Consider the following 12911-nt stretch of genomic DNA (forward strand, 5'->3'; position numbering starts at 1 on the left):
TCTTAGTTCTTTTCAGTTTCCAAATACACTTTGGGATTTACATGTGAAATTTTGGTATTGTAGTTTTTAGAATTGGATGCAAGGATACCAAATGGGTCCTAAAGCTTTAAAAATGAGATATTTATTCAAAAATTCATTTTAGTATGACATATTATAATAAAAAACCTCCTTCAAAATTGCATATGCAAGAGAAATTCTTCCAACGGCAATACCCCCACTCAGACGAGAGAAACTTTAGATATTTTTCCCGAATTTTCTTGTAGGAGGAACGACCTCAAACGTGCTTGCAAAGTAACTGACGTGTTATCCTAGTCCAAATAAGAAGAGGAGTCAATTACTTATCCATTTTGGATTTATGTTTTAATTAGGTTTTTTTTTATTTTTGGGCTGCTGTAAAAAGCCAGCTACAGTAGGAATAGAAGTGTCACTACTACAAAAAGTGAAAAAGACAACCAGAAAACGACCACGGTAGATCAAAAAATCATCGTTGTGTTTGAAAAGACGATGGTGATATAAAACCGCCTTGTATGAGTAATATAAACAACTTAAAAATGGAGATTCCAATGGGTGTTTTTAAAAAACGACGCATCAAATTAAAAAAGCATCGTCTTATTGGAAAGGTTTTCTTCAAAGTTAAACTCTGAGCCAAAAACCAACGGCAGAAGCTATGAAACCACCGACGTAGAAAGTAAAGACGACGGTGTCCAATAACAGCCGTCGTTTTTACTCCTTAATAAACACAACCATATTTTCGTAGTGCATTGAACCGTGACGTGGAGTAATTTTTTTTCTTTTTTGGCGAATTAAAAGTTTAGGAGGAGGGGAGGCTATCCCATCCCAAGCCAGGGCATATCAAGGCTTCTTTGAGGACTGTCAGCAATGAGACTTGAACTTAGTCCTTGATAGAAAAGAGAACGATCCTTACCAACTCAACCAAGAGTTATTTTACATTAAATTTCTTATTGTAATAGGAATATCGTATACACTAGTTGCACTGCATGTGCAAATTTCCTTGAATGTAAAGTGAGTGTTCTTTCAAAAAAATAATAATAATAAAGTATCTCCGTGAGAAGCTATTGACAATTTTTATTGAAATCTATATAACTCAGGCTCACCCACACAAGTCATAATCAATGACTAAAATATCGACGAAATATTGAGGATATTATCATTGTTTTAGGTCTATGATATTTTGGAACATATCCATACACATATTGTATAAGTATCGATAATATCGAAAAATATCGATATTGATAATTTCTCTCACACTTCAGCAACATTTGGCCAAAATATCACTATAATATCGATAATATAGAGATGATAAGGACATGATTTTTTTGAAGAGTTATTTACACTAACACCTCCTTAGGTTTCTTGTGTTTTCACAAAACCCCCTCATGTCTCAAAAATTACACAAACACTCCCTGAGGTTTCAGTTTGTTTTCACAAAACATATATTCGTTGATTGTTTGTCCAAAAATTGATGATTTCATTGAAAAAAAAATGATGCAAATGACAAAATTAACATCAATGAAGTATATGCAATATAATCTTAAAGGCTAACTTTGTCATTTGGAGAAATTTTTTTGTGTGTATAAAATCATCAATCTTTGGATGAAAAATCAATGAAAATGAATTTTGTGAAAACAATTTAAAGCCTCAGGGGGTGTTCTTCTAATTTCTAAAACCTCGAGTTTTGCGAAAAAGCCGAAAACATCAGGAGGTGTTAGTGTAAATAACTCAAATTTGAACATTATAGGAACTCTATGTGATACTAAGTCACTCATATATCTTACCATGCAATGTATAAAATGTAAAATACTGTAGTAAATCATTATAAATAAATGATTATAGTGTGTTTAATCTTCTTTCATTAATTACTACATATTTTCTACACTTGCAGTGTTTGTCAACTCATTATATAATCAACTTAAATCAGTTAAACCTATCATGCAATGTATTTTCTTCCAATATTTTGTGATAAAGTAATAGATAATTGACAAAATAAACATCCTCCAAAGTTTCAAGAAAAATTTCCAAGTTTTTCTTACAATTTCCACGGTTTTTATTCAACTTTTATCAATATCGATAATATCCCGATATTTTCATAGAAATTTCCATATTTTAGGAATACCGATGTATCCAAAACCATTGATATTTTAGACCTTGGTCATAATCACCAATGCAATTGTTTATTTATTTTTACATATTTGAGAAAAAGAAGATAGAAAATTGGGGTCATAACCCATTTAAGAAAAGTGACGGGGTCATTCCAGAATATGACAAACCTCTCAATTGATTTTTCGCCTCCTCGCAAAACAAAGAGCAACCCAACTGAAGCCGTAGCATTACAGAGAAAATAAGTGAGAAGCGAACTTGAAAATGGCGAGCAATCTCGCAAACAGAGCAGTAACGGATCGAACCATAAAACTATGGAGGCTCACATCGAGCTTCCTCAGAAACTTCAGCACTGCTTCCGAAAGCCCTTCTGCTGCTGCTGCTTCTCCTTCTTCTTCGGCTTCGAAGAAACCCAAGCGCAAGAAGAAGAAGAACCTGTTTGAGGTGGCTCAGTTTTTGCCCAACTGGGGATTAGGGTACCAAATGGCTAAGACTCACTGGGTCGGCGTCTCTTACCAGATCACCAAAATCAATCTTTACAAGGTCTCGCTTTTAATTATTGCTGGCTTTCAAATTTTTCTTTATTGTTGGTTTTTGCTCGTTTGGTTACTAAGAAAATGTGGGACTAATTGAAAATTTGGGCTTTTGTGCCTCTAAGCTTTCTGCTTTTGCATTTGATTGCTCGTAATTAGATGTGAGAATGTTCATTCAATCAATTCGCCTTATTATTGTTATGGGTTTAATGGTTTAGGGTTTATGCGTTTTTTTTAAAATTTTTTTGGCAGGACGGTAGACATGGCAAAGCATGGGGCATCGTTCATAAGGAAGGTCAGTGATGGATTTTATATTTCATGGAAGTGACTTTTTTTTTTTTTTTTTTTCTCAATTGAAGTTTTTATTTGTATCTCTAGTACTTGCCTTTATGACTATATAAAGGATTATGCCTTTTCTTTCTTTCGTTTGAAAGAAAAATGTTACAAGGGTTTTATCACTTACTTTTTAGCTGTGTCTGGCTAAAGAAGTGACTCAAGTATATCATAGTTTACCAGTTGAACATTTGTGCTTGCGAAGTATTGAGGTTTACTGAATTGGGCATACTAATCTGATCAATATTTGTGTTCTGTTTGTGGTTGATATCATCGATTCAATGCTATGTATCATGTTTGCTCAATCTGTATACCTGGTTTTGGCTGCATTCTGTTGTTCAATATCTGATAACTCTTGTCTTTTTAACTTCAATTGAAAATAAAGTGTCCTGACTCCTAAATGGTTGGGAAATAATGCATCATTTAGTTCAAAGAACTACCAAAGGAACTAGTTGGCATTGTTACATAGGAGATTGAACATGCACTTCCCTGGCCACAGCATTTGTATTTGTGACTGAACGTGCATCCTGATTTCAATTATAAATGAGAAATATGTGCTTCGTTAGTGGCATTGGCCCCCTCCACATATGCGATTGCATAATCAAATGTAATGCATGAGCACCTACATGCATAAATAAGAGGTTCCTTTTTGTTATAGAGACTTGATTCAGTATTTGTCTGTCATTTATGCTTAGGAATGGCTAATTCATTAGAGTTCTGTTTTGACTTGTAGTTGTGATAGTAAGAATTGCTAAAATAATATGTGGTCATTTTTTCGGATTAGGTTTATCTATTTTTAAGTTATTCTCTTTTATATGGAAGTTGATATAGTAGAATTTGTTGCAGGCTTGCCAGCTGCAGATGCTCCCAAGAAAATAAGTGGAGTCCACAAGCGTGGTTGGAGGTACATTCCAAACTCAAAGTCGCCTGAAAGTGTTCCAAGTGTGACTAAACCTACAGAAAGTGCTCCAGCAGCTGAAGTTCAAGCAGCTTGATGCGTTTCCTCCATTTTTTGGGAAGATGTAGTCTGATCTGTCATACTAGGATGTTCTTTTTGAGTTAATTGGTTGTGTCCTCCATCGTTATAACTTTTGGTTAGATATGGTAAATTTTTTTTTCTTTCTTCAGTTTAGTATATTTGACGCTCCACTGTAACATCCTTCCTTGTGCATTGAAGCTAGAATAAGCTTACGGCAATGCGAATTGGAAATGTTTTTTCAGAAAGAAGGATTGAGCACATTCGTGTCTGTTTTTTATTTATCAATATTTTTAACGTCGGCTCTGGTGCCTGGTTCTGTTTCTTCCTATGACATGAATGCTATCGGGATGGTGTCTGATTATCTTTTAGAACTTAATTTTTTTTTTTTTCCAAGTTGCCATATTGATCTTGAATGATGGATGTAAGAGGAGGGGAATGATATTTGCATCTTTGCTACTATGGCACTATAATTTGTTATCAATCGCAATTGATGAGAAATTCTTACACGCAGGGTGTTGTTATTAACCTTTTCTTTTACTTTGAAAATGCTATCATTTCATGCTCTCCGGAAATCTTCTTTCTCAGGCCTGAAGCAGTGGTAAGGTGTTTGATTCTACCTACTCTTTGCTAGTGCCTATCTGCAAAGCATGTAACAAGATTTTGCTTGTGCGTCCCAAGCAATGGCCAGTATAAAATTGGATAATCAAAGTACTGATCATGTCATGCTATCTTAGAATGCTGGAAATGTTAGCATTCACGGGCTTGGATCAATGGACATGATCAGTGTGGTCTGAGGACGTTGCTGATATGGGTTTTATAGGCTTTGCTTGTTTTGACTGGAAACTATAAGCATATTTGAATGGAATATACCCTAAAGATACTTTTTTTTAAAGGTACAAGCGATAGTCTAATCTAGATAGGGAGGTGGGGTTTCTCATACAAACTACTAAGGTGCCATGAGGGTTCGAACTTAAAATCTCTAATATGCAAATAAATGCCCTTTTTCCACTGAACTACCGTGTCGGCATACCCTAAAAGATACATAACCTTGCAACATAACCTCTTCTGACAAAACAAAAAAGAAAAAAAGAAGAAAGAAAAAGGTATCCTTTGGTTAGGGATAATGCTTCTGCTGTGTGTATGGAAAGAAAAAGAAACTAGAAGATGATATGTTGTGATCGCAGTGCATTTTAGCTAGTTCCAACCAAATCTGTATATATATAGCTTGTGCCCACTTTTAACATGGGTAGTGATTTTTATTCTTTTATCAAGGGACAAAAACAAGGGGAGAAGTGTAGAAGGAGAAAATGGAAGTGTGCCATGTTAAATTGGGCACATCAATAAGCTCTCTTTGGGATATAAACAGATTTGGTTGGAATCTGTAAAAGCTTAAACAGTGACCACCCTATGGCTATGAATCTATGATGCAAATTTCCATGCCAAGCTATCTAAAGCAAATTTGTAAATTTGGTAAGTGAAAAGTATAGTCAGTATAGAATTACTTATAAGCAAACAATTCATTTGACATAACAAAATATCAGAAAGTTTTCTATTATAAAGTAAAATACAAATAACACTGCCTTATTTTCATAAACAATGAAACCCAATTAAAATCAAATTAATATAGAAAAAAAAAAAAAAAAAAAAAAGAAACAAAGGGGAAGAAAACCCCTACACCCTTGATCTTTACTTGTGTCGCTTTCTCAATCACTGTGTCTGTGATGTGTGTCCCACAACTGGTAGGCATAAAATATATCTGTGTTGAGTGCAGTCTGCCCCACCAGCCTCCTCATAATTCGCCTTGGCTTGGCCCCGGGGCTCTCTCTAGTCTTCTCTTTCGTTTTCTTTTTCTTTCATTTCAACAACATTGCTCGAAACTGACACACAAACAAAGACAGTGATCGAGGGAGACACAGAGAGAGGAGAGAGAAGAGAGAGAGAGAGAGACATTGATATTTGATAAAGAGAGAAAACAAACGCCACCTACTCCACAACCCCACCATGTTTGCTGTTCCTAAACACACCCTTCAACCCCAAAGACCGCAACTTTAATACTTTCCTCCACCATTTCATGACATTTCTGTTTCTGGGTTTCTCAAATGTCAGCTGCTGCTGAGGCTACCCATTACCGCCATTCAGTCAGCGGAGGCAGTGACGTGTCAGCCTCCGATGACTCGGACGACCAGTCTTGGCACTCCATGCTTGAGTCCACCGCAGGAGGAGGAGGAGGGCCTAAGTCTCAGCTTTCTGGGGTGTCTGTTTCAGGCAATGTTCAGAGGGGCTCTTGTGACTCAAATTGCTCTCTGGAGTTGGATTTGGAGAGTGGGGTTTTGGAGTTGAAGGTGGTGCATTTGAGTAAAGTTGAAAGAAATTGCAGAATTTGCCACCTGGGTTTGGAGGGTGGTGGCCCAGATGGGATCCCAATTGACTTGGGTTGCTCTTGCAAGGGTGATTTGGGTGCTGCTCATAAGCAATGTGCTGAGACTTGGTTCAAGATCAAGGGCGATACGTGAGTACAAACTTTTTCTCATGTTAAATTAGTAAGCTTGTGAGGAATTCTGAATTCAGTTCCTTATTTTCTTTGGTTTTTGGTGTTTTTTTAGAAATTTTAAACACCCGTTTGCTGGATTCTGGATGTTTCTCTTTTTTGGTTTGAGTGTTTAATGTTCCTCCCAAATGCACCTTATGGAATAAATCGGCTTCTTTGTGTTGAAATTTTACTTTTTAAGACCAAAAACAACGAAGTTGTCCTATCCCCATCCCCCCTCTGTTTTCACCGGTCTCTGCATTGAAGTGCAAGCACATGGATGCAAATAGTTTCTCTAGAGTCAATCTCTCACTTTTAATGTGGTTTTACTTCAAACTATGATCATCCTGTAAGCATCCTTAGTCTTGTTGAATAATACAACAGATTAGCATCTTGGCAGCACATAGCTTCCTGCTTCTCTGAGGTCAGCTTTTTGAAATGCATACTAGCCAAGTAGCTTCTTTTATTTCATCTAATAGTCACCTTTGTTTTTATTGTTTTGCTTCTTATTGGCAAGCTGAATGAGACGGATCACATGTAGAATAGAAGGCATATATTAAATATATAGAAGAAGAACAAATCTTGTAGTCGCCACTTGAACAATCCATTGAATCCTAAGTACATGTATCATTATTGGTTTAGAGTTTTTATATCACGTTTTCTGTAGCATTAATAGTAGTGGAGAGTGTGGGTCCAATACAAGCTAAAGGAGTTGTCTATATGTGCAAGAATTGAGTTCCAGTGGTCAAGCATTCTTAGCAAAGATGCGCTTGTAAATTACTGCAGCACACAGAATTTCTATTCCTATGTTTAGAAGTGGATATCTTGCCCCATGCGTTTGGTTATGTATGCTGCTAATTAAGATCTAAATGTTTAAAAAAATCATGCCTATGGTTCAGTAAAAGATTTAGCGTTTGTGTAAACAAATTGGGAACTTTTTCCATTACAAGTTGAGTTTCTTTATGACATATAAGAGATAAATATATGTGGGTTTTCCTGTTTTCCTTTTTATTTTATAACTCCGAAGTTGATAGTTCGGGGAAACAAAACTGAACAGACTGACATAATGTACTGTTGACAAACAAGATGCAATTTTTCTCTAGCGTGTGGAGTTAATGGATGCAAATGAAACATCCAAGTTTTATGAGGAAACATAATTTACATAAGCTGCATCACATGATTTCACAAGAAAGTACTATAGGTGGGTTGGTAAGGCATGCTAATTCTATTCTGATTTTAGTCATCCTGGTAAACAAATGGAACGGCATATTGATGACGGGACGTTTTCCATGGACAGAAATAAAAGATTCCTAGCCAGATATATTTCAATTACTTAAGCATTCTCTTCTATATTCTTGATATATGTGTTCTGTTGGTTATAAAATTGACTGTGGCCTGTGTTTGTGCACAAGCCCCATAATACATTTTTCCTTATCTTTGTTTGTCTGGGTGACATGTTCTTTGCTGTCTGTGTATTTTTCTTCTTCTTAAGATTTGATATTTATTGAACTGAAAAATGGATAAGAAGAAAGTAATTGAAGCGGCCTTCTATCCAATAATACTTGCTTTCCTACATCTGGTCTTGTGTTCCCTCAAAGTTTCATATTTAAGATGATTGGATAAATTGCCAATTCAATCCCTGTACTAGGTAGCTTTTGGTCTGTGGTTAACAAACATAGTTTTATTTATTTATTTTGCAGAACCTGCGAGATCTGTGGCTCCACTGCATTCAACATTGCCACTGAGCAGACAAATGAGGCAAATGGCACTACTACCACACTCCCATCAGTACCAGCAGCACCCATGATCCTGGTGGAAACCAGAACCATGTGGCATGGCCGCCGCATTATGAATTTCCTGCTTGCCTGCATGATCTTTGCCTTTGTAATCTCATGGCTTTTTCACTTCAAAGTGCTTTAATGAACACAAGCAGGGAAAAGAAAAGGTCTTTTCTATAAATGTGTGGCGGCGGTAAGTTGCAGTTCCAAATCTTATCGTGCTTGTACTGCTACTTGTCTGTGCCCGGTCCTACTTGGCTCTACATTCTTGTTTGAGGCTTAGTTCCAAACTTGTACGCTCTCGGTCATCTGTAATATAAAAGGTGCAACCTGGCTATCTATAAAAAGTTATATTATTTTTGGATAGTAAGATCCTGTTTTCCATCTGTAATCTCCATTGTGAGCTCAGGGAATATTGTCTGGCAAATATTTTGTGAATGTAAGTCATATCTGTTTAGGTACGGACTCATCTGTACGGAAAAATTCCACGGAGATGCTCATAATGCCCTAGTACCATTAAGTCATGACGCCTGCGAATGAAAGGCTTTTATCTCAGATGGCTTCTTCATTCATTGAAAAGGTTAATTACAGTGTCTAGTTTCTTAATGATCCTTGTAATACGCGCGTTACCAGCATGAATGCATCGATTCAAAATTTTCGGTTCATTCAAATGCTATGGCTACCTTCAACTGTTTGAGATTGATTATTTCATGTTTGGAGCATTATATGTTTCACCTTGTGTTTATCATTTCTGCACAAGTCCTTGTTCATGCATTTTTGAATTCATCTTTTGTTGGATTATATATAAATTTTCATTAAAAGACGAGGTTAGAGAAGATCAAAATATCACTTTAGTTAGATGGATTAATCTTCAAGGCTGTTCCACAAACTGTTATTCCTAACAAAATGACAAGGAACACTAGAAAGTCTTTCTCTGGAGTGCAATTGAAGCAGACTTTTTGGGTAGGTAACTACTTGACCTTAGACTTTTGGTGTAGGCATCCCAATTTTTGTTTTTCTAACTTTTGATATTTCTTTCACAGCAAACTTTCATGCTCTCCACTCTCTGCATCATCCCCCTCTCTTTTTTGTTACACGGAGGGCCGAAAGAAATTCATAGAAAATTCCAATGCTGGAACCAATTGAAGGAATTAAAAGCAAAATTTGTTTATACTCTAAACTAGAAATATGCAAAACATAACTAATACTTGACTTTACAAGTAATTATATCCCTAAATTAGACATATGCAAAATTTAATTTCTTTTTTCATACAAGTGACATTGAAGAATGTGAGAAGCAAACATGGAATATGAAAGTAAAAATCAAGCATTCAAGTATGATTAGGAAAATTAATCTCTCTCCATAGCAACGTGACATTTGATAATTATCTTGACGTTTGTGAAAAGGTAATCTTACTTTAACAAAAAATTAAAAAAGGCTGCTTTTCTTTTTGTAAAGTTATAAAAAATTTATCCGGTCCTGCCCATCTTAGGGCCTTTGTGAAATTATCCACTACTTCAGTACCAAAGATAAAAAGAGTGGGGCAGTAATCCACTGCTTTTCGGGCTTACACAACATAACTGGTTTGCGCTCCCGTCCATCTCATATACACCCCAGATTCGCTCCTAAAACCCTAAATCGTGCATATACCTCGGTAAGATTTTCATTTTTCCTGCTTCGCCTACAAATCGGATTCTTCAAAATCCTCCACTTCTAGAGCTACCAATCAACCAACTTTGAATTCCATCTCACTGAGTAAGACTGCTGAAATCCTCTCCGCTAAATTTTTCCATTTTGGTTTTGGTTTTGAAGGAATCTGTGTTAAGTTATTTGGGGTTTTTAGGGTCCAATGGCTGCTGCTCCTAACAATGCGCCGACGGCTGTGGACAAGGAACAGGTAGGCACCCTTTGCTTCGTTGCCTTTTAGTTTCTACCTATTGGACAGTGTCAAGCAATTGAATTATTTATTGAAATTTTATGTGTGCCAAAGATCGGATTTTGGGGCAAGTTTTGGGATTTCATGGATCAGATGCTAAATGGGTATTTAGAACTTGCGTCTTCTGTAAACTTGGGTGTAACCAAATTTGGTCATGTTCTGTAAATGGTCAATGATGGCGGGTTTAGCCTTAGTGAAACCAAGGCATTTCCTGGGAGTTAGGAAGCAACGATGTTGTTCATTTTTATGGATTAACAATCTTTTTCTTATGAACTATTGTCCTAAAAGTGGTAAGAGTGGTCCTTTTGAAATAATCTTGACGTTTTGGAATGACTTGAAGTTTGTTTTTCACAAATTTTGCAGATTTTTGGTATGGCAGAGAAGGAGATGGAGTACAGGGTTGAGTTGTTTAACAAGTAAGTTCTCTGCGTGGTGTTGTTAGATGTCACGGTATACCAATGTGGTTTTTTAAGGAATGTGGGGTTTGTGCAAGGCTTATTATCTGAATTCTTCAAACTCAGCTTCTGTAGTTAGAGCAATTCTTTGCGCTTGCCTGCTTCAATTCTATTCTCGTACTTCGTGAGCATATACGGTGGTGCACAAAAGAAAAAAAAGAGCTTATGATTGATACTTCCAAAGCTGCCTGACTTGTTAGTGTTGTTGTGTAATTCTGTGAGCATTATAGTACCCTTGTGTTATACACTTAGCTAAGCACATCTATTTAGGTTGTGAATGTAAATTTGGTATATGCAATTTTCCATCTCTAATACTTCAGCTGTTGTGGTTATCCAGTTTTCATTAATGATTTTGATTTTTTTTTCATATTCAGGCTTACCCACACGTGTTTCAACAAGTGCGTTGAGAAGAAGTATGAGAACTCTTTTCTTTTCTCTTTTTATATTTTATGCACCTGTATCAAAGATGTGTGGCATTTTACTTTTAGGTCATTTCATTGTTAATACTGAAGTTAGTGAATGTGAATTTGTCAAATCATCCAGGTACAAGGAGGCTGAGTTAAATATGGGTGAAAACAGTTGCATTGATCGCTGTGTCTCAAAATACTGGCATGTAAGTTATCAATCTGTTTTCTTATGAATTTGGTGCTGTGGTTTCCTTGTTCTTTCAGTCATTTAATTTCTTACGTCTATTTTAATGTCTTATCTATTGTCAGTGAAGTTCTCTAAATAATTTCTTTGGTCAAATTTTAAAACTACTGGGATAGCAGTTTTCTTTTACAGTAATTTATTGTGTAAATTAAGTAGTGCCCTTTATCAAGTGTTGCTTTTGATTGAATAAAAAGTAATAAATCTTGCATATATTACTTCATAAACAATTTTGCTACTGCTCTGAAACTATAATTGTGCAAATGGTGTTTTTTTATATATATTTTAGAAATGGTGGTTTTATTATATAAATATTTTAATGTGCATATATTTGAATTTTTTGTTGTTTGCAGGTAACTAATCTAGTTGGACAGCTGCTTGGTGCCGGTCGGCCTCCAATGTAAAACTTATGCCTCGTCTGATTTGGGACTTTCAGTGCTTGACTGGGTGGGGTGATGTGGAGATTGTAATTGTTCACATTGTTATGCCTTTTTGTTTTTGACAAATTGTCATAAGCTGGTTCCATTTTGTAGTCTAAGATATAAATAGGGACAGTTTTTAACATATGCCGCACTAGGTTCAAGTCCATAATAGGATTGGGCATCCATAATGAGGATTTTTTTTAAAATTTTCTGTTGAATAACTGCCATTGGTTTTAATGGTTCGGTTACACCATAAAATGTTAGGGTACTTCTACCTTTTCAGCGGCATTGTGAACCGAAAGGAGTGATAAGGGTTTTTCTGGTTTATTAATATACATGCAGCATTGCTTGAGTTCACTTCCTCCCTTCTCTTAATGAATGATGTACTGGTGCCAAGTTATGTTTGTCCCTGCTATTCGTTCCGACGATTTCATATGCACGATAGAGTCAATCAAATTATACTTGGTATAGCCGTTCCTAAGTGCGTTTTACATTAAGACGGACGAAAGAAAATCTAATCATGGCAGCCTGAACATAGCCCAGGACACAAACAAGTAATTTGACTTCTATCGAACATAAGAAAATCTAACAAAAACGCGCGTTAGATATGTTTCAAACTATTATGCATTCATGTTTGTAATGGTTACAGTCGCTGTCATTGGCATTGATCTATGGGTCAAATCTCCTAACTTGGGCCAACATGGTAACAATTGCTATCAAATATACCTGTTAACGCCTTGAGGAAGCTCAGTGGGGTGATGACACTGATGAGCAGAGGAGAGAATTTTAGGAAGAGGATGAGAAGAAAACGATTTGGGGGTGATGTTAATCCTGTGCTTCCTATTTTGGTTCCCAATCTCTTGTTGCTTTCTCATCTGTTTTGGAACCCATTTCCTTAAATTAAAAGTGGTTCCTGTTCTTATCCTACTGTTCTTGTATCTGGGTCTTTGAGAAATCTATGTTTTTAAAAAAATATATAGCTATTTAAATATTCGAATACATTTAAAAGGCACAACTGGCTATACTTTTTTTTTTTTTTTTGGGGTCAAGTACTGGCTATACTTTTTAAACAGTATAGCCCTAAATCTCTTTTCCTCTCACGCCTTATTCTCTTCTTCCTTTGAAAAAATAAGAAATTGAAAAAAAATTGCATCCTTTGCCCATTCCTGGTTTGGAGTGGT

General features: G+C 36.0%; 3 protein-coding genes across 4 annotated transcripts; all 3 read left to right on the plus strand.

Annotated features, from left to right (window-relative positions):
* LOC18772121 lies at positions 2254–4329 on the plus strand. Its single transcript, XM_007206433.2, has 3 exons — positions 2254–2661; positions 2904–2946; positions 3831–4329. Exons 1-3 carry the CDS (start codon positions 2383–2385, stop codon positions 3977–3979), a joined length of 471 nt encoding a protein of 156 aa, XP_007206495.1. The 5' UTR covers positions 2254–2382; the 3' UTR covers positions 3980–4329.
* On the plus strand, positions 5420–8999 carry LOC18773410. Its single transcript, XM_007205844.2, has 2 exons — positions 5420–6472; positions 8191–8999. Exons 1-2 carry the CDS (start codon positions 6063–6065, stop codon positions 8408–8410), a joined length of 630 nt encoding a protein of 209 aa, XP_007205906.1. The 5' UTR covers positions 5420–6062; the 3' UTR covers positions 8411–8999.
* LOC18772847 (mitochondrial import inner membrane translocase subunit TIM10) lies at positions 9818–12087 on the plus strand. 2 transcript variants are annotated; one of them, XM_007206129.2, is made up of 6 exons: positions 9818–10024; positions 10113–10166; positions 10569–10621; positions 11035–11073; positions 11204–11273; positions 11662–12087. In XM_007206129.2, exons 2-6 carry the CDS (start codon positions 10119–10121, stop codon positions 11710–11712), a joined length of 261 nt encoding a protein of 86 aa, XP_007206191.1. In that variant the 5' UTR covers positions 9818–10024; positions 10113–10118; the 3' UTR covers positions 11713–12087. The 2 variants fall into 2 exon arrangements, with proteins under 2 accessions (XP_007206191.1, XP_020423116.1); XM_020567527.1 differs by having other exon boundaries at positions 9833–9923; positions 10082–10166.

Source organism: Prunus persica, chromosome G6 (assembly GCF_000346465.2).
Source record: "Prunus persica cultivar Lovell chromosome G6, Prunus_persica_NCBIv2, whole genome shotgun sequence".
Taxonomy (NCBI): domain Eukaryota; kingdom Viridiplantae; phylum Streptophyta; class Magnoliopsida; order Rosales; family Rosaceae; genus Prunus; species Prunus persica.